Here is a 20,249-nt window from a genome sequence, read left to right as displayed (position 1 = left end):
ACAAAGATAGTAAACTTCCTCTGAAAGGTTATCTTTGCTGTAAGAAAAATAACATGTGTTAAACAAATTCTCATTATTTAAATTATTAAACAATATACCTCATTTCTCCATTTCACCTCAATGACGTTGGTCAAAATCATCGTGTAATACTCGTTCCCAAGCTATTTTTGAGCTGACTATGAAAAATATGATGACATAACACATTTTGTCTAACTGATTATTTCAGGACTATCACCAATAAGTAGTCTCGGAGATGAACTCTGAAATTAGGAAGTCGTTCATGCCCCGATGAGACACGACTCATGGTTATTAAAAAAAAAAAAAAAAAAAACATGGCCAATTTTGACTATTTTGACAAGTCATGACTCAAAATTAGATAGTGATACTGTGGCCTACTACCCAAAATGGATACATCCATATGAAAATGGATACATCTCCGAATTCCGAATGCTACCAAATGATATCCGGGATTTGTCTACGCTAGCACATGAGCACTCTTCATGTGCTGCATCCAACTACTCATATTTTTTGTATTTGAGATGTTCACGTGAACATTTCAAATATAATAAAATTTGGACAGTTGGATCCCTATTCGAGCGGTAGCTTTGACAAAACCGATACCAGATGTATCCTATGCAATCACCGATACTATTACATAAATTTACTTCATCCCAATTCTCCCTGCTGCATGCCACCAATCGCTGCATCTGTGACCCATTTCTTCTTTCTTTTGTATTTCAAAGCCATCGCTGATCTTTTCTCAACGATGCATGGGAAATCTGTAAAATGGTGGAGCGGTAACCAATCGAGGTGAAATAAAACAAAAACAAAAATGTCAAAAGGGTGATTTTTCACGATTTCCGACAACAGATACTCCATTTGTCAAACCTCGTGAAGGCCCACCTTTGTATCTTCACGCGTGCTCTCTCATCCGACGGTCACCAACCCAGCCGCTTTACCCGGAAAACCCCATCATTTCCCTCCATCCTACGCTCTTTATTCCTCTCCTTTGACTCCAATCCCACCACCTCCAACTAATTAAATTCATAATCACCAGTATTAGTGATCTCCTTTCACCTATACTTATCTTCTTCTGTTCGTCTCTGAATCTTGGATATCTTCTCAAGTCACGAGCTTGTTTGGGTTTTATAACTTTTCTTCTTGTGGGTATGGTCAAGACGAGATCTTTTACTTTCCTGTCGGCTTTTAAGCACCGGCCCTTTTGTCTTCTGTTGCTTGGATTTGTTTAAGTGAAGATTTCTTGCAAGAATAGGCTCAATCTGTCGACATTTCTCGATGGGTGTTTTTATGAAGCATTTCTTGCACAAATTTGTTTAATTTGGTTATTTATTGTGTATCGTATAAACGCTAATTTAGTGACTTGTTTCTTACCTTTATTCCTTGAAAAATATACCTTAGAACCGCAAGATTGTATTTTTCTTGAGATACTGTATTCTTAAATAAATTAAGTATCTCATTTTAGTGGGATTTCTGATCTGTAGATTTTGTTTCATCTTGCGGCGACTTGAATCTGCGATGTATGTGATCTTGTTTACTCCTTTGGTTCTTGTTGTTGGTTATGTTATAAATTTAAGTAATTTACTGGACAGTTCCTTTAGGTTTTTGTTTTCATGGCTAAGCTTTAGATTAATTGCTTTCAACATTAGTTCCTTTATATCTTCATTAACATTTATTTTACCTTATGTTGATAGCAGAGCTTTGGGTCAAATTTTACATTCATTTGTGCTGAAGTAGTTGATCAACATGCCGTGGGGTTCTCCATTTTATTATGGGAAGTGTGTTAGATTCGAAGTGTTCTTTCGCTTTATTCTGTAATTTGAATTAATCTGGTGAGTTATCTTACTCTCTGTTGGTCTCTTCTCTTTCAAAGAATGCGTGCATATATTTTTGTTTGAATGGTTGAAGAATTCACTAGAACTAAGGCTTTAAGAAGTTGCTTCCATTGTGGATGTATGTTTTTTTTTTAATCGGTGGATGTATGTTTGTAATGCTAATGTTTACTAGTTTTTTTTAATAGTTTGCTGGATGAGTGCTTTTCTGCGTTTAATTTAGATAATATATATTTGTATGATATATTTGGAAATCGGTTACACGAAATATTACATTGAATTTGGGGTGCAATGCTCCACATTTTACCTCTCAGGTCTTGAATTTTCGATCACATTATCTCGAACTTTTTACCCCAGACTTATAAATCGTCACAACTCTGAATCTGAAAACATTCCTCCAATGATCTAGGCTTTATGTTTTTTTCAACGGTTGTGGTTTACTTTGATTTGTGAAACAATACACACGAAGTTATAGTTTGTATCTTCGTTTTTTTTTTAAAAAAAAAATTAATTGTTATTGTTTTCTTTCCTTTCTCATGCACTTACCTGATTTTTGAATTTTTTTGCAGGACAGTTTTGCAACGGGTTTGTTTTACCTATATTGTTAGACTTAACACTTTTTCATTGGAGTGAGAATGCACATTGCAGTCATCCGAAAACAATATCATCGCATCAAAACACTTGGAAAAATTACCATGAGCGCTGGAAGCATTGCTTTTCACCAATTGATGCAAGTTTGCCAGGTGATTACTTCATGCTTGTGACAAATCATACTTTTATCTTTTTCTGAACTGTTTGTTGTTTTACCTATGACCTGTAAATGATGTCTGGTTTCTGAATTTTGATGAATATTGATAAAATGAGTCTGAGAATAGGCGTTAAGAATACTTGTGAGCCCAACTGGAACTTATGGTTGCTTAAAAATTTGGTAAGCTAGTTCTTACTCTTGACTTTTTCTATTGCAGGCTGAATACTTCCGTCAGTTGCTTAAACCTGTAACGTAGTCGTGTTTTTAGGAAGCGTTTGGATATTGGAAATTGTTCAATTAATACTTGCCGAGTGCTTGAAACACCAGAACTGTTAGATCTGACTCCATCTTGTGCTGGTATATGGATCCACCATAGATTTACCATAAACGTGTGGCAAATATTTCAATTTCGCAGGACCTGTTTTTAGTTAAAAAAAAAATTAACTGTTTACCTCTTTTAGAATCTGCAAATACAATTTTCCTTGAAGTTGTTTGAAAACCGCTATCATGCCTGGAGACTATCCAAACATACCCGCCCATCCTATTCTACCTCTTCCTGGCCAATCGAGCTATTATATGCAACATGGTCATACAAAGTCAGCCAACTTTAATGGGAAATTTGGGCCGTTACATAATGTTGATATCCGAACCTCTGATGCTTGCCCAAAAAACATTGTCATCTTTGATAAAACACATGACAGAAGCCAGATCATGTTCCATCCCAATTTAAGCTCTAAACTCTTTCATCCTGGATATGATGTTGCGGCATCAATCTTGCAAGACAACTTGGATGCCGAATATTCAAACACCAAGAGAGACGATATGTCTCCTTTGAAAGAAGATTCAGATGATATCGATGCACTTCTGAGCGCAGAATGTGATGAATATGATGACAACTACGATGATGATATGGTGAGCACAGCGCGAACAGAAACAATCTACAGGTGTGACTCTCCTGATTCATGCTCCAACTTTGAGTCACTTTCCACGAAAAGTAGACAACATTTGTTAAAATCTTCTGGAAGTCGTTGCAATGGAAAGAAGCGTCACAGGACAAGAAAGATGGTCAACACATTGAAAGGAATAGTTCCTGGTGCCAATGGCATGAGTACTGTAGCTGTTCTTGATGAAGCTGTTCGTTACCTCAAGGCACTCAGAGTAGAAGTGCAGAAGCTGGGAACTGGAAGTTCTGAAGGCTGAATCCGGAATCGTCATTTGAATTTATGATGCCTCGTTCTGCACATCTCTGTTGTTAACCTTCAGCTGCAGGTACTCTTGTAGGAGGTTCTGTACTATGAATCTGCGTATCCTGACATATACCTTATTCGAGTTTTGATTTCAAGTTTGCATCATTTGTGTTTGAATTGCTCTACATGTATTTTTAAAGTACTTCAATGGCTTTTTTGTGTCTGTTAATCATTGAGCATTGCTCTGATGCTCATCTCTCTGTATGATCCAATAAATGGTGAATGTTACTTGAACAGCAACTCAGAATTTTCTGTCTTTCATTTTCGTCCTTGTCATCCTGAAGAATGGGATACATCTATCCACCTTCTTTGAAGCAATCCCTATGGATTGCTTCCCAACATTGAGGAAAACAATACTCTGCTTAATGATTTTTTTTTTCCAGTGTGTATGGTTTGAATTCGGTGAATCCGAACCAATTCTGATGGATGCTCACAGGATGTGAACTGCAAGGTTCTTGTCTGTTAAACTCGTCAATAAGAACGCTAACGCATTAATATTAATTGGATTCGATCAAGGAATCATCTATATGCTCTCATTGTTTAGTGACATTTGATGAACTGAAGTTATGTGACCGTTTGGCTCGGTGACCGCTACTTTTTCGGGGTCGGGTTGCCATGAATTTTTTTGTGGTCTGGTTTTACAAGTCTCATGCAAGCATAGATAGCTATTTTCTTGTAGCCTATCAGAGTTTGACAAGTGTGCGGTTGGATGAAAAAACACAGATTTTCATGGATTCTGGATATCTTGTGTGCTGTCTAACTTTGTCGTTTTACAGTGTGGTTCATCTTCACGTGCACGGTCACACAATAAGTACGTGATAGTGTTAATTGTTGATTGGGGGCATACAAATTAATGCACCAAGAGATTAATTGATACGAATAGCTTGCAACAACCCAACTGGTTTACACGATTGTTAAGTATTATATCGTAGGATGTGTAAATCAACCATGAATTTTGAATTTTGTGACTGCATGACATCTGACTCATAAAAAACTATTTTTATTTATATCAGAATTGTTACTTTTTTTTAACTGAATTTACCAATTAGGTCGATCAGTCCGTGTATAGCAACCGTTAGAACTTCCGTAAGTTTCATCGATAACTCATTTGTTTTTTTCGTTGCTAATAATCTTGCTAAACTCATCACTAGGGCGAACAAAGTAACAGTACTATAAAACAAAAAATCTTCCTTAAATTTTACTTAAACTTACCTAAGAACTTCAATTATTTTTGTATCCAATTTTTTCATATATTAGTTTTCCCCTTCTCGACGTCATCGTCGTCGCCAGTAACTTGATATGAACTCAATGCAAACAATTTTCAGTTCATCAACGAAAAAAGAACTAAAAAAAACCCAATATCGTGCACTGATTAAAGACCCTACTGTTAATATTGTCTCTCAGTGGAGGTTGAAAACAAAAATCTAAACAATCTACTGGCTCTGGTTGCTTAGAAGCCCACCCATAAAAATCCCAAGAATTGTGGACTAGAGCCTGCCAACTCACAGAAGCAACAGCAACAGAATCTCGATAACCAATCAAAGCATACATTTAGATCTCACAGGATAAGGACCCATTAGCCTCTCGCTTCTATAAATGACTTCCCAGATTCCCAACTCATACTCACCACTCAAGTATCCAACACAGAGTTCAGACAAAAAGCAATACTACCCAAGAATCAATGGCAGCCTCAACAATGGCTCTGTCTTCTCCCTCTTTGGCTGGAACAGCTGTGAAGCTGTCTCCCTCCACCCCGGATGTGGCCAGGGTCTCTATGAGGAAGACCACCAAGCCTACTCCTTCCGGCAGCCCGTGGTACGGCCCTGACCGTGTGAAATACTTGGGTCCATTCTCTGGCGAGGCCCCAAGCTACCTCACCGGTGAATTCCCCGGTGACTACGGCTGGGACACTGCTGGACTCTCGGCTGACCCAGAGACCTTCGCCAAGAACCGTGAGTTGGAGGTGATCCACAGCAGATGGGCCATGCTTGGAGCTCTTGGATGTGTATTCCCCGAGCTACTGTCCCGCAATGGCATCAAGTTCGGTGAGGCTGTGTGGTTCAAGGCTGGTTCCCAGATCTTCTCAGAAGGTGGACTCGACTACTTGGGGAACCCAAGCTTGATCCATGCTCAGAGTATCTTGGCCATCTGGGCTTCCCAGGTGATCTTGATGGGAGCTGTTGAGGGCTACAGAATTGCTGGAGGGCCACTCGGTGAGATCACCGACCCCATCTACCCCGGCGGAAGCTTCGACCCATTGGGTCTTGCTGACGACCCTGAGGCATTTGCTGAGTTGAAGGTGAAGGAGCTCAAGAATGGAAGACTTGCCATGTTCTCCATGTTCGGATTCTTCGTCCAGGCCATCGTCACCGGGAAGGGTCCATTGGAGAACCTTGCTGACCACCTTGCTGATCCAGTCAACAACAACGCATGGGCATATGCCACCAACTTCGTGCCTGGAAAATAGATTTGAATGGGAAATTGCATTGAATCGGATTGTCAGATGTGATGTAAAGTTTATGTGCAATTATCGTAATATAATGTGATTTTGCCATTTCTCAGTCCACGTATATCTGTTAACTTTTTTGTTCCTTTCAATCCAACTTTGTGATTGTCACAGCTGACAAACTAGGTACAATTGCGATCAACAGCAGTAACCACATATTAAACATAGATGATGAATATAATTTAATATACAGAAATAATGAAATCAAGAATAGGATATATCTCGGAATCTTTGTTCACTGCCTTTTAACAACACTTAAACTTGTATGTGATTTACTAAATTGGAATGAACTAAGCTTTATATATCTCTGACGTAAATTTATATACAACGTTTATTCTTATATATTAACAAATTTAGTGTACATCATCGTCTGCAAATTGCAGTTGATGTCTGTCATTTTGAAGGATATAAGTATGCCTACATACAACACAGGTGGACGATTGGGCTTAGCAACCAAAAGAATAGGAGCGATGCAGCAAGCATCCTAAAATCTCAGCCAGGTGGGAGCTTGTACCGGCATCTTTCAGGGACATGTTGGATCACTGATATCGCTTATCCATGAGTGTCATGCCATGGTGGATGCAGAACCAAATCCATGTCCTTCAGGCTTCAGCCAATTTGAGCGCAAGTTGCATCTAAACCTGTTCAAGAACGAATTGCATTCTTTGCTCTTGAGACAGACTTCATATAAAGTTCTTCATATAATGATGCTGAAGAATCCCAACTAAAATCGATGTTCATGTCCTTTTGAACGAGCTGTTTCCATCCATCAGGATCGTTCTTATAATGGTAAAATGCACGTTCTAAAGCACTGTTAAGTCCCTGTAGAAATTAACTCCCTGTAAGTAATGGACATTCGCCATGGCCACAAGGCCCATAATAACTATTTTCGGTGACAGATGATCTGAAATTTTTCAACTTTTCAAGAAAATATGCAACTTCTTGTTATCAAAGGAGCACAGTGAAAATGTTGGCTGTTGATCTACCAACCAAATGAACAAAATGCATAAAATAAAATTATCTAATTATTTCCATCGCTCAGAAGTTACCTGCTCATCAGCTGTCAAAAACGTAAAACCATTCCTATACTGGACAGGTATTGAGTTATCATCCAAATCAAAAACACTGCAGTGGATTAAGAAACTTAGTTGTACGTGCTACCAATCAAGTTTGAACAAAGTAATATTCTGATTCTGATTTGATTAAATAACCAAGGCACTGACTATTCTACCTGTCATTTAGACCACCTGTCTTCCTAGCTATTGGAATAGACCCATATCTCATTGCAATCATCTGCATACATACAACATGAGCTTCTCAAATATCAATTTATTTCATTGAAGTTTACTGGTCCAGTACTCCAGTTGCACAGCAAAGAAAATAACCTATACCTGGGTAAGGCCGCATGGCTCAAAAATGGATGGGATAATAAACATATCAGAGGCGGCGTATATTAAATGGGAAAGAGACTCGTCATATTTCAATACCAATCGAGCATGCTCATGATTCCTAAAATGGTTGCCAATCTCTTCAAACTCCCTCTGAAAAAAGAGAAATCCCTTTGTCAATCACTCGGTGGGTGCTTTTTCAAGAAGAAATTAATACTCATTAAATGCATGACTTTATTTGAACTAAATAATGAAAATCGTGACAATATAGTAAAGGCTCATTAACCATTAGCGAAATACCCAATGCCATTATACAAACTACCAAGGTCAATCATCAACTATTTATCAGTGATTAGTTGGTCAGACATTATTTCAAACCTTTATTGAAGAGGGATTCTTTCAGCAATCAAACGACTATACACTGAAATATTGTAAATTTAAAAAAGAACAATATGTTTTCTCCTGATGCCTGATCAATGCAACTTCAAAAGACTTCCGGGTGTCTGCATAAATCTTGACCTATTGCAAATATAGGCTATGCAAAGTCAGCTTCTCATGTATGAACCAGAAGTGCAACGCACTCCTGATTTAACACATCAAATATCCTGCACCATTTCACTGTAGAATTCGATGGTGGCATTGATCATACTCAAGTCCGAGACAGCCTTTTCTTCTATCTTGTCAATTTAGGAAAGTTAACGAGAAATGCTTCAAATCCCAGGGTGCATATTCTTGAATTCTTTAATATAACTGCCTAGTTTTGACTTTTACATATATTTGTGTCAGTCAGCAAACTAAAGAGGATATAGGCAAGGCCGAAAGGCCAGCGGGCAAGACCATCCAATAAGTCACATGGCATTTTGCTATGTTATAACAAGAGTTAACACAGCCTCTTTCTTTTAAAAAACTAAGTTTAGAAAATATAATAACTTTCCTGGATTTGTGCAACTGGACTTGAACCTAGAAGAATGAACTGTCCACCTAATTCCAGAGTCCGATACAAAGCATGCCTTATAAGATGCACACCCTTTTGAGGCACCAATCTTGTTATGCAAGCAACCTGTTGCTCAAACAAATCAATAGTTAAACGTATGAAAGTTCCTGTCTAACAGGTGACTATGCCATGCAAACATGAAACCAAAACATACCGATCTTGCTCAACAGCGGTAGATGTGTTATTTATCTACAACAGCACATTGGTCTCTTTTGTGTTACTGAGTTTATCACCATACTTTCTTTTTAATCTATGCCAGATATCTTTATACCATAGACCAAGTTGGAACACTTCAAATTTTTATGTCTCTTTCCTATTCGCCAATCAAATTAACAAAAACCTCATTTTTTGGAAAGTTATCTTAATGGAATTTAAGTGTACAGTTGATTTTACACAGTATTTTTCGAATTTATTAAAAACAAAAATATTTTATTGAAAACACCCCCAATTCTTTTATCTATATGGTTGGATTAGTAGATAAATAATAACGATCCCAACCAAATAGTTAGAACACTCGTATCGTGTGTGTTACAAAGCTAGTTTCATTCTTAAGCATAATGGTACATACTAATCTGCCAAGAATCCAAGGCAAGACAATTTACCATAGATTAGTCCTTGCAGATGAAACTGCAAAAAGGAAAGAGGTAACAATGGCTAGGTCTTGGGCCTCTTGGCAATATCACATATGGAATGGGTTTCAGAATTCATACTCAATGATAAAGGGCAGCCAAACCAGTAGCACAATCAGATCCATTTGGTAAAAACATTAGTATTACACTACAAAGATTATTCGTGAGTTGCAAGACAATAGTTATGTCGTGTAAATTTTCATACATTAGTGTACAGATTAAACTATCTTACCAAGGGTTGGTTGGCATTTGCAGAAGACATCCCTAGGTATCTTCTTAAACCCTCCTTATTCTCTGCTTTGCCCTTAGTATCATATGCGTGATACTGAACTTTCAGAAATCTGTCAGTAGCTGGATTCCATGCATCAGTATCGATTCCATTTAAAATTCCAACAAACTTTTTCGAATGTAAATTAAGTGTTGAGTTTAGGCCCCATCCTCCCTGTGCATAAAAAAAATACAACTTAAGAAACATTCTTCTCATTAATAAACTTTAAATTTTGTCCAAAGAAACATCGTCACCATGCACAGAAGCCATATTTAGAAAACCTTTACTTTTGAAATGATCAAGTCTTAGGGAGTCTTTGCAAAATATTATGCTTTAAAAAAAGTGATTAAAATTTATAGATTGCTTAGAAGTGGGGGAAAAAATAAGCGGACAGTGTTCGAAAAGAAAAGAGAAAACTTGAAAATATTTGAAGGTTGAGTGTTTAGTAAATAAATGATTCCAATATTAACTTTTTAATTAATAAAATATTAAAAATACATTGAATCGTTTGCAAAAGAGAGAGTTTGATGATGTACTGAGAACTGTAGATAATGTAAAGGGTAATTTAAGATTAGATAAAAATATTGGAAGTACATTTATTCACAAAATGCCATAATCAATTTGAAGAACCAGAACCATAATGCTACCAAATTCCGTATTTCAATTAAACTAGGCAGAAGCAGAAGCAGAAGCAGAAGCAGAAGCAGAAGCAAAACTTGGGGTAGCGCAAAAAACTGATTTTTTAAGTGAAAAGTGATGAATCACTTTACTTTAGCTTTTTGTCGATTTTCCTTTCAGACTAAATATCACTCCATGGTCATTCTATACTTGTTAAACTTGGTATATGTCCATATATTGTGATACCATGAATGCTTCATTCCTTTCCCCACCATCAGCCAATAGATAAAATACATCAACTCGAGGAAAAAGACTCAAGTCACATCTAAGCGTAACAGTTTGCTCAGAATTTAGAAGATCTAGTAGAAAAGGTTTGCATGGGAGTCCAGCGTTCATTCGTTGCTTGTTTTACAAGCGCTAAAACTTTTGGAATCTCGCAGCAGACTTTTGTTGTCATTCCCAGGTTTAGATTCGAGATTCTAAATACAAATTTATATCTATATCAATTCAAAACTACATTCTCCACTTGTTTCCTCGGTAGAAAAATTAATATACTGAGGTGTGCACCAAACCAACTAATCTGAGAATTTACGCTTAGGGTTAGTTTGTCGTAGTGCAAGAACTGACAATAGCAATAACACAGTTATTATTTGATATGATATCATATTCAGATGTTAGATGTTCGAATGGAATCATAAAATGAAGTGTAAATGGAGAAAAAAGAACGGTAAGTAACATTTTCTAGATTATTTTTCCACACCCATACCCCAACACCGTCAAACCAATCCTCTAGATTATTTTTCCACACCCATACCCCAACACCGTCAAACCAATCCCCTACAATTCCTCTTTCCCATCAATCCACTTCCAAGGGAAAGCAACTTTCCATCAGAATATCTTGCATTAAAAACAGAAAGCTTTTTCTCTCATGGAGGTGAGTTCCTCAGACACAAGCACAAAGCACTGCTGCCACTGTCCTAGCTGTTACCACGGTGGTGGGAGCATGAAATAAAGAAAATGAAAGCAAAAGGCAAATATTACATTAAAAAACAGGGGCCTACACATCTTTCACATTCGGCACTAAAAAGTAAAAAACCATACTGTTGGTGCTATTACCAATGCCCAACTACACGAAAAATCTAACAATATAAATAAGCCCATCATATATAGTAGGTAATAAAACACGGACTTAGTAAATTGTGAAGAACGAAAAATTTCAATGCTGAAATCCTATTATACCCAGAAACCATGTGCATTAGACATGCTTATAATTACACTTCGTACCTCGGGGGTCAGCATCTCTTGAGCATAGGTTGGTGAAACTGTTGTCACAATATTGGAGAAGACTATTGCACCCTGTAAAATGCCAAGAACATGTAATGAAAACAATCAGGATAATGTGATAGAAATCAGCCCAACATAAGTCATCAACAGATTAAAGATTCAACCATTCACCATTCTGAGATAAAGAAAGAAAGTGGCAAACCAGGGTGCAACACCTTGGATGCGGATTCATGCATCTCTTAGCTAAGCAATGAAAACCTTCAAATGCAAGTAAAATATAGAGAATCGGTTACCTTAACGGCGTTGATTCTGTCCCTTGATGAGTTGTCCTGCATTCTATCCTGCCTGTTTAGTTGATGAACATCAAGACCACAAGATGCAAGGTCTGAAGCTGGTGCATTTCCTTGATATGCAAAATTGTGACATGTAAAACAGATTCGTGCTGAATTCAGTCCTTTTGGAACATACAGATCCCAATAAAGGGGTGCCTGCGAAAAATAACAAGCAGTCAATTAAAAAGAAAAAAAAAAACTGATCCAAAACACTAAAGAAAGGTGATATGTGAAATAACAAGATCTCTAACATTCGTACAACGAATGCAGTCTGCCAATCATGACAATGAATTATGTCAGGTCTCTTGCCAGCTTGAAGAAGCAATTCAAGTGCTGCCCTGCTGAAGAATGAGAATCGCTTAAAATCATCATGCTCGCCATAAAATTGCCCCCTCCAGAAGAATTTACTTGGATGATGTGGCTCGATGAAATAAACAGGAAGCCCTAACAATACAATTTTTGCAAACCAGCCAAAGTATCAGAGTTAAAGGAACATTTCGACGATAATAAACACTGGTGTAGATGTAAAATTTCTAGACCTTCAACAGTGCCAACCCATATTTTGTTTTTGAACAATCGGCCATCAAAATATGACTCTACTGGCACATCTAAAGCCTGCATAGTATGATGTGATTCAAAAAAAATAGATCTAAAACTGTAGAGCATGCTCAACAAAAGTCAGATACCTTAAAATCTTGAATAAGCTCGTAATTCATGCAATCATATTTTGGTAGAACAAGTTCCACAAGGTGCCCTCTCCTCTGAAGTGCCTTACTCAGACCAGTCAGTACGTCTCCCAAACCACCAACCTGAAATAAAATAAAAAAATCCACCATTGGCAATCATCCAATATTAAAATTAATATATTCCCCTTTATAATTTCTCAGATTAAGTGAGAATGTGTAAATATCCAATACATGTCACACATTAGATATATCAATAAAAGGTAAGCCAAAATCCCAATACATAAACAGGCAAGAAAATATCCAACTGTGTACAGCATGTAACCAAAGGAAAAAGAATTCAGTCAAATAGAAATTTTCCATCATCCAGAAGGACGTGTTAAACTCCATGATAGATGTATGTCAAATATGCAGTCGACAAACATAACGTATTTGGATTACATTAGATGACGGGAACAAGTGCAGAACCAAATAAAGGGAAAGAACCAAGTTGAAAACAGGAAGACCATATTCAGGATTAAAGATGCAACAGCATGCGATAGTACAGTCAAATTCACTGCGATCTTAAAAAAAAAATCATTGTGGACACACCCATTAAACATATCTAATAAGCTCAAAAGAACTACCTACCCCTATAATCACTGCTTACTTCCTTTGGCAAATTGAGGTTCTTCACTGTTGAATCCGTTATCCACTTTATACAGACTCATCCTATTTTTTTTTTATCTACCATAAATGTTGCCAACCAATGTATTATTGCCAATAGGCAAATGTCAAATTTAGGAATTCCACTTGCTTCTTGCTCCCCATGAATCTAGATAATGAAAACAACCCATGGATTGAGATTATTGAACCAATTAATCGATCAAGCTGAACTCAGATAAGTTATGCACTCGAACAATCTCGCAATCAGCAACTGAGAATGTTGGGCCCAGGTTACACATCACCCCAAGCCTATGTGAAAATTGTGAATTTATCGAGTTAATAAAAGATTATGATGCTTATTAAAATGAGTCCATCCGAAATTGTTAATTTCCGGATAAAATTTCATTAAAATGCCAAATAACCAATTTCATCATTTCAACCAGAAGTAAGAAATGCGTCTTCAAAATTTATTTACTTGTGAAAAACACTGAACAAAATTCACGTTGAAATTATTAAACTTAAAATTGATATCATTTACAAAACATTTAAATGATTTACTGATGACCAAATGCCCAAAATAAAACTAAACAAAAGCATCTTGATAAAATAAAACCACGAAATCCTAATAATCTAAATGAAACAATTATATCCAAGCCCTAAAAATCGAACTCGTATATCCCCCTCCTCCTCGACCTATCCCCTTCACATATGTAAGAATTCAGTCTCTATTTAGATTTTAGATACTACCCAAAAAACTCAAGTTCAATTGATAAATGCATATGCAAAATATAAAGTAGGAATTCAGCACAAAGTAGAATAACAAAATGCAAACCAGAATTCCAACATGCATTATGTTGACCATAGAGAACAAAAAACGGCTCACATATACAGTCATTCACGTAGCATGTTGACTTGCAAGAACTAAGAGGTGACTAATTCAGAATAGGTGTGCGAGTTATGTTGACCAGAAAAAAAAAAACAAAAACAGGTGGTTCTCATGTATCGTTCTACACATGGTACATTGACAAATATGAACCAAGTAGTAAGTCGCATGAATATGATACAACAAAAAATTAAGATATAGAGAAGTTTAACATATAAGAATATGTAGAAAGAAATGCACTGACAAACAAAAGTTTCAAACAATATACATATGTAGCAACAAGTAAAGGTCATAATAACAACATAAACATTAAAATTTAATGTAATGGAGCCTTTTGGAAATGATGTTGGAAACAAAGAAATACTCAACTTAATTTCTTTACTTCATTTGATTGTACATCTCCAACGAAAATCTTGAAGTTTCAAAAGATGTAAATTAAAGTTATCCAATTAAACAATGATCCTAACATTGTTCTAATATATACATATATATATATATATATATATATATATATATATAAATTTTTAGCTGCCCAACCAATGCTGTCCAACTCGTCCCGACAACTAAAACCCGGTACCGTATTTTAGTGATACGAAAAATTACCGGATTTTAGTAATTGGGGACGAGGTGGGCAGGAATGGTTGGGCAGCTGAAAATTATTCATATATATATATATATATATTCTAATTAGACCCAGATTATTTATTTACATATAATTCTAACTAACTATTTATTTCAAATTTGTTTCTATGTTTCTAATCAGAAATATTTAATAATTAACACATGCATATACAATCCGTGAAACAATATTACTAATATGAAATAACCATTTAGAAATTTAAATTAGCACTTAAAAAAATATCTACATTTAGTAAATATAAAAATATATATATATTAAATTATTTGTTTCATCCCAAAAACACAATCAAAATTTATCAGTTTAAATCGTGAAAAATTACTATTTTTTTCTGAACCACCCCAAAACTTCATAAAAACTTGGTGATGTCTCATTCAAAATCACTTATAAAAAGTTACTTCGTTCGAATAGTTAAAGTAGAATTAAAAAATCGAAAATCTTTTCGACTTAAAAATGAAACTTGAAATAAATTTAAAACTCTATCATAAGCAACTAAACCAACCATCTTTGACAAAATCAAACTTAGTAAATTTCCAGAATGCTAAACAAGGCTATCTATGAAACCTAATTAACAAGTAATTATTCAAAACCCATCCTTAATGTTTTGAGCTCCTGCGAGACCATACAAGCTATACTTTAAAAAACAGCAACAATGACATTTAATAAAGGTTGCAAACATAATAAAATTTGTTTATTTTAAATAATATTTAATTATTAAATCAAATCAAACTTATAATCAAATGACTCAAATCAAAATCTCAATACTAACAATATATCTTATTTAAAGGCTCCCATCACCAAAAAAATTCACATGCACAATGCTAAATGTTTTCAAGAATATAATAAAAATAACTCAAACACAAATATATACAGATATATGTTTATTAAAAAAATTATTTGGCCAGGTTTTTTATGTTACAAAGATAACAGGGAAGCACCTGATCAATTACATCTAAGCGGAATAAGTTGAGGCATACCTTTGCTACAGGTGCCAACTCAGCTGCTATATGTATGATGTGCAACCGTTCACTGGATATTGATAGCCACAATTAGTAAAAATAGTATGCGTTATGTATGGCTAAAAGAAGCAATGTGTTAAATGCATACCCTGGTGCTGACGACACCAGTCTTAGAAACGTTGTGATGATTTCACTTTCATTCATTTCTTTAGATGACAAATATGCATCACATATTTTCCGCTCCCTATTCCATATCATTTCTCTCAATAGTCTAGCTTCATCAGCCAAAATTTTCTTCTCAAGAAACCACCCGTCCACCATCAGCAGTAAATTACTCCAAAATTCTGAAGGTTTATCATGCACAGGTTCATCCTCTGCTCTTTTATTAATTTGTTCTTTCAAATTACTTAGTGTATCTTGGAACTCCTTCATAGAATCTTGATATAACTGAACATAGGAATGTATGTCTGCATCAGACCTTTGAAGGCGCTCGTCCAACAGTTTTATCTTCTGTTGCATGAGTTCACCATATTGTTGCATTTTCTCAGCCGACAATCTATATAAATTGGCCTCACTGAGAGATTCCTCCAGCCGGTCGACCTTCTTGCGAAGTTCTTGGTTTTGCTGAAGCACTTTAAAAGCTTCATCAGTATGCTTTGTTGTGTTATCTAATAATTCTTGCAGACTATCTACTTTCTCATATAAATTTTTGCATTCGGATTTCAAACTTGAAATATTTGACACATCTTCTTGAGAAGCAGCAAGTTTAAACTCAAACTCTTTTAAAGAAGATTCCAAAGAGAACCGTTCTTCCTCCAGCATTTGAATCCTGTGACCAGTTTCCCTGACATTAACAAGATCTCCCTTCAGCACCTCCAGTTCATCCTTCAGGGACATATTCTCTGCCCTTAATAGCTCCAATTCCTGGGTAAAATAATTCACAGCATCAATTTGTGATGAAGAAACTGCAGAATTCATATCCTGAACATGTTCCATGCTGCTACCCCTGCTAGACAATTCACTTCGCAGCTTTTCCAACTGGTCTTCAAGGAGTTCCACGCGTATCTTCTCTTGTGCAGCCATTTTTAGCCTTCCATCAGTTTCTGCCAGTTTCATCTCCAATACATTGATATCAGTCTGCAATGCCTCCTTTTCTTCAATTATTTTCCCGAGGTCATCAAGGGCACGGATACGAGCTAAGTTGAGAAGATGTACATCTAATCCAATTAGCAAGGGATACAAATTAGGTAAAGATCAATGATGCCAAACACATCACATATCTCCACTTTCCATCCAAAATAGAGCTTTGACATATCATGAAACTTCTTTACGACTTTTTTAACAAGCAGGAATGAAAGTCACTTGAGTAGGCCTCTTAAAAATTTATTCATCATTAGTAAATAAATAGAGGCCTGAACAAAAGAAACGGGTTCAAGATAAGATAACACTTACTCTTTTCCGCATTTCGTATCATCCCAATCAAATCCTGAAGATGGATTCCTGAAAGTTGCTCTCCATCTGATTTGGTAGACTGCCCAACATATAAAATACAATACTTTCATGTACTTTTTATCGTATTTTATATTGAATGGAAACCTAGATTATTAATGAGAGTTCCACGAAAGTCATCGAAAAAATTCCAGGACAAAATTTGAGAGCTTTTATTGATTTAATCCTTCTAGAACTACTTTAGACAATGGCAGCCTTGGTTATAATTGTCAAAAAAATAAAGCAATCAAAACACATGCAATGTTTAAAGCAGCAATTTGATTGGATAGCTTTATACCATTCTATGATTGTGCTAATTCTGAACAGCCAAACTGTAAGATTAATATGATGAATCCAAATGAAGACTACCAAAGAGAATCTTATTGATTTTGATGGATTGAGAAAATGCAGACCCTATGCTGAAGTTTCCGGGGACTCAAGGACAAAACCTCAATGATTCACATGTAAGGTGATAAAAAATAAATAAAATAAAAAAAAGAAGCCATTTTAACTTCATATATTTGCAGAGGCACAAAAACATACGTAGATAGCCTGACTATTTAAAGGACCATTGGACACCCAAATTGCCCACCACAAAATAAACAGACAAGCATTGCGATATAATTGTATGAGAATAAATCAATCATCAGTATTACTCTTCTCACAAACAAATAGATTTTATATTCCAAAGAAATATTGTCTGGGAATACCGCGGGTGTTATGTCATTTGATAAGAAAGTATCAACCATTAGATCCTCGTTTATTGGAGAAGAATTGGTGCCCTCCTTTTCTTTCGAATGTTCGGATTCTACAGCAATGGTGATTCCACCTTTCAAACCAGTTTCGTTATTTGAGGGACTGGTGTCCTCCTTTGCTTTCGAATGTTTGGATTCTATTGGAATGATGATTCCGCCTTCGGAATCAGTTTCGTTATTTGAGAACAACGTGCTATCCTTGGATGAGTTATTTGAATCAGAGTCATTATCACTGTTAGATCGGAAATTTACATTTGCAGGAGGCCGCTCCATGTTGATTTTCTTCGCATGCTGTTTTTTATTTTGCAAGCTGCAAATATTCAGGTATGAAGTAAAGCATATGCACGGTGGAAAATCAATTTATTTATCCACAGGCACATACTTATTTTTTCAAAAGAAAAACTCAACATGTGAAAGAATGAATCTTGAAAACAGAACCAAGGTATCTAATTCCAGAGAATAAATAAAAGAAGGAAGTAGACCAGCAAAAACCGTTTCCACGTAATATTGCACCAGGAAAAAATTGCAGTGTTAACTGTGTTATCAAATTGAGGAATCTTGAAGCAACAAATTCTTAGAAAGGGAAAGGAAGAACATTCACCACTCCCCGTAAATATAAAGGGTTATCGAACAAAGTAATTTTACACAAGCAAGAATCACGAAACAAAAAAATGATTTCCACCCCCAATAAGTTAAGAATAACATCGATTAAGCCCCGAGAAACAGGAGGCATTCACCCATAATCAACCAACTCCTATTGTAAAACTCGACAACTGAAAGAAAAAAGTGAATCAAGAAACTAAACATGAAACTAGAAGAAATCTCGATGAGATGCAAACTTATCAAAACCTGAAATTACGGTGGCGCATTTTACAGGACGGAGTGAGCGGGAAGCGAAAAGGCGAAGGGCAGGATCGTGCATAAAGTAGAGTGCCGGTAAAGCTTCCTCTTGCGGTAACACCCCAGCCGAGAAAGCACGTCGAAGGCGGGGGCGCCGCCATTAATTATCGCAATCACAATCACAGCTTATGTGGACCGTGAGCGTAGGCTATAGCAAATCATCTGCGGAGGTTTGGCGAGAAGAAAAGTGCTTAATATCTTCTCGCTTGGGGCTTTCTATTTTCCGCTTTTGGAACATCAATCGGGTAAATATTGCTTGTGTCTCGGTGTACTGCGGATTGGATAAAACGGCTCCCAGTTGACACGTGGCAAAAAGGGACGCATGTTCAAATGTTTCAAAACAAATTTTTATTTATTTACTAATTATTCTTATTGTTTCTTTATTTTTTATCAAAAATATAAATGCTTTTCTAATACTGGAGGACACAGCTATTCATTGGACTGTTTATTTGGTTCCATTTAAACAGTTTTTTCAATCGATTTTATTTTTGATTTTTTGTTTTTAAATTTAAAACCGAAAAAACAATTTTACTTTACATATTATATATATGTAAATATACTATATATAAAGCAAGAGCATTTTAGTGGTTTCTTGGTATGCTTATTTTTATTTTTATTTTAAAAAAAACCCCGCAAATTATCAAATTACAAAAAGACATCAAAAATCAAATACTTAAAAAAAATATTTATATTATATAAACACATAACATAATATTTATATATAACATTATGCGTATTCGGTAAGACTAATATATGTAAAATATTAGTGACCATTCCCATGACGTAGGCATAGTTGTGTCAAACCACGTAAATCTGTATCGTTTAATTTCTTGCATTGATTTGCTTGTTATTCAATTGAATTCGATTGATTATTGTGAAGAGCAATTGTGTATTCTCTGGTATTTGAGCGAAGTTGTTTTCTGTTTATTTGGGTGAGGTTCTTGATTCATTTAGATCGATTACTTAACAAATTTATTTGTTCTATTAACAGTATAGAATATAGATAGATATTAAATTGATGTTCTTCAAATAATTTTACTACATTTGATTATGTAATAGTCCGGTTTTATTAATTTTAAATGATTAGTTTCATTTAATTATCAAATGTTTGATATTTTATAATATTTTAAAACTATTCAAATTTCTAAAATAATTTACTCTAAGAAATTAATTAATTTGCTACTTAATTTTATTGATTAAACCGTAAAATCAACCAAACAATTGAGCCGAAATTAAAATCATTTTATTGATTTAATTATGTCCTTATGGTTTTATTTCAAATGATTAGTTTATTTAATTATAAAATATTTGATGTTTTTAAATATTTTAAAAAATCATTCAAATTTTTACATATAATTTATTCTACAACATGTAAATTAATTTTATTAATTAAATCGTAAAACCAGCAAAAGAATCGAACCGAAATTAAATGGTG

General features: G+C 35.4%; 3 protein-coding genes across 5 annotated transcripts; 2 read left to right on the top strand and 1 right to left on the bottom strand.

Moving 5' to 3' along the window:
* Positions 1-880: 880 nt before the first annotated feature.
* Positions 881-4,159, top strand: LOC140890554 (transcription factor bHLH144). Of its 3 annotated transcripts, none has more exons than XM_073298429.1 (4): positions 881-1,167; positions 1,716-1,850; positions 2,425-2,593; positions 2,816-4,159. In XM_073298429.1, the coding sequence occupies exon 4, from the start codon at positions 3,106-3,108 to the stop codon at positions 3,796-3,798; it is 693 nt and encodes a 230-aa protein (XP_073154530.1). In that variant the 5' UTR covers positions 881-1,167; positions 1,716-1,850; positions 2,425-2,593; positions 2,816-3,105; the 3' UTR covers positions 3,799-4,159. The 3 variants fall into 3 exon arrangements, with proteins under 3 accessions (XP_073154530.1, XP_073154528.1, XP_073154529.1); XM_073298427.1 differs by having other exon boundaries at positions 2,420-2,593; XM_073298428.1 differs by having other exon boundaries at positions 1,713-1,850; positions 2,420-2,593.
* Positions 4,160-5,463: 1,304 nt separating this feature from the next.
* LOC140888082 (chlorophyll a-b binding protein 3, chloroplastic) lies at positions 5,464-6,406 on the top strand. The gene has a single exon (XM_073295757.1). The coding sequence runs from the start codon at positions 5,527-5,529 to the stop codon at positions 6,310-6,312; it is 786 nt and encodes a 261-aa protein (XP_073151858.1). The 5' UTR covers positions 5,464-5,526; the 3' UTR covers positions 6,313-6,406.
* Positions 6,407-6,571: 165 nt separating this feature from the next.
* Positions 6,572-19,043, bottom strand: LOC140888081 (probable starch synthase 4, chloroplastic/amyloplastic). The gene is made up of 16 exons (XM_073295756.1): positions 18,764-19,043; positions 17,870-18,224; positions 17,124-17,202; positions 15,820-16,888; positions 15,690-15,741; positions 12,551-12,673; positions 12,404-12,479; positions 12,124-12,308; positions 11,826-12,020; positions 11,533-11,604; positions 9,595-9,804; positions 8,677-8,799; positions 7,743-7,895; positions 7,583-7,644; positions 7,401-7,476; positions 6,572-7,173 (listed from the first exon to the last, which is right to left on the bottom strand). The coding sequence occupies exons 1-16, from the start codon at positions 18,913-18,915 to the stop codon at positions 6,997-6,999; spliced, it is 3,159 nt and encodes a 1,052-aa protein (XP_073151857.1). The 5' UTR covers positions 18,916-19,043; the 3' UTR covers positions 6,572-6,996.
* Between the last annotated feature and the right edge of the window lie 1,206 nt (positions 19,044-20,249).

This window comes from Henckelia pumila, chromosome 3 (assembly GCF_033568475.1).
Source record: "Henckelia pumila isolate YLH828 chromosome 3, ASM3356847v2, whole genome shotgun sequence".
Classification (NCBI taxonomy): domain Eukaryota; kingdom Viridiplantae; phylum Streptophyta; class Magnoliopsida; order Lamiales; family Gesneriaceae; genus Henckelia; species Henckelia pumila.
Note: the sequence above shows the minus strand (reverse complement) of the source record. Positions and strands in the feature narration are given on the sequence as shown.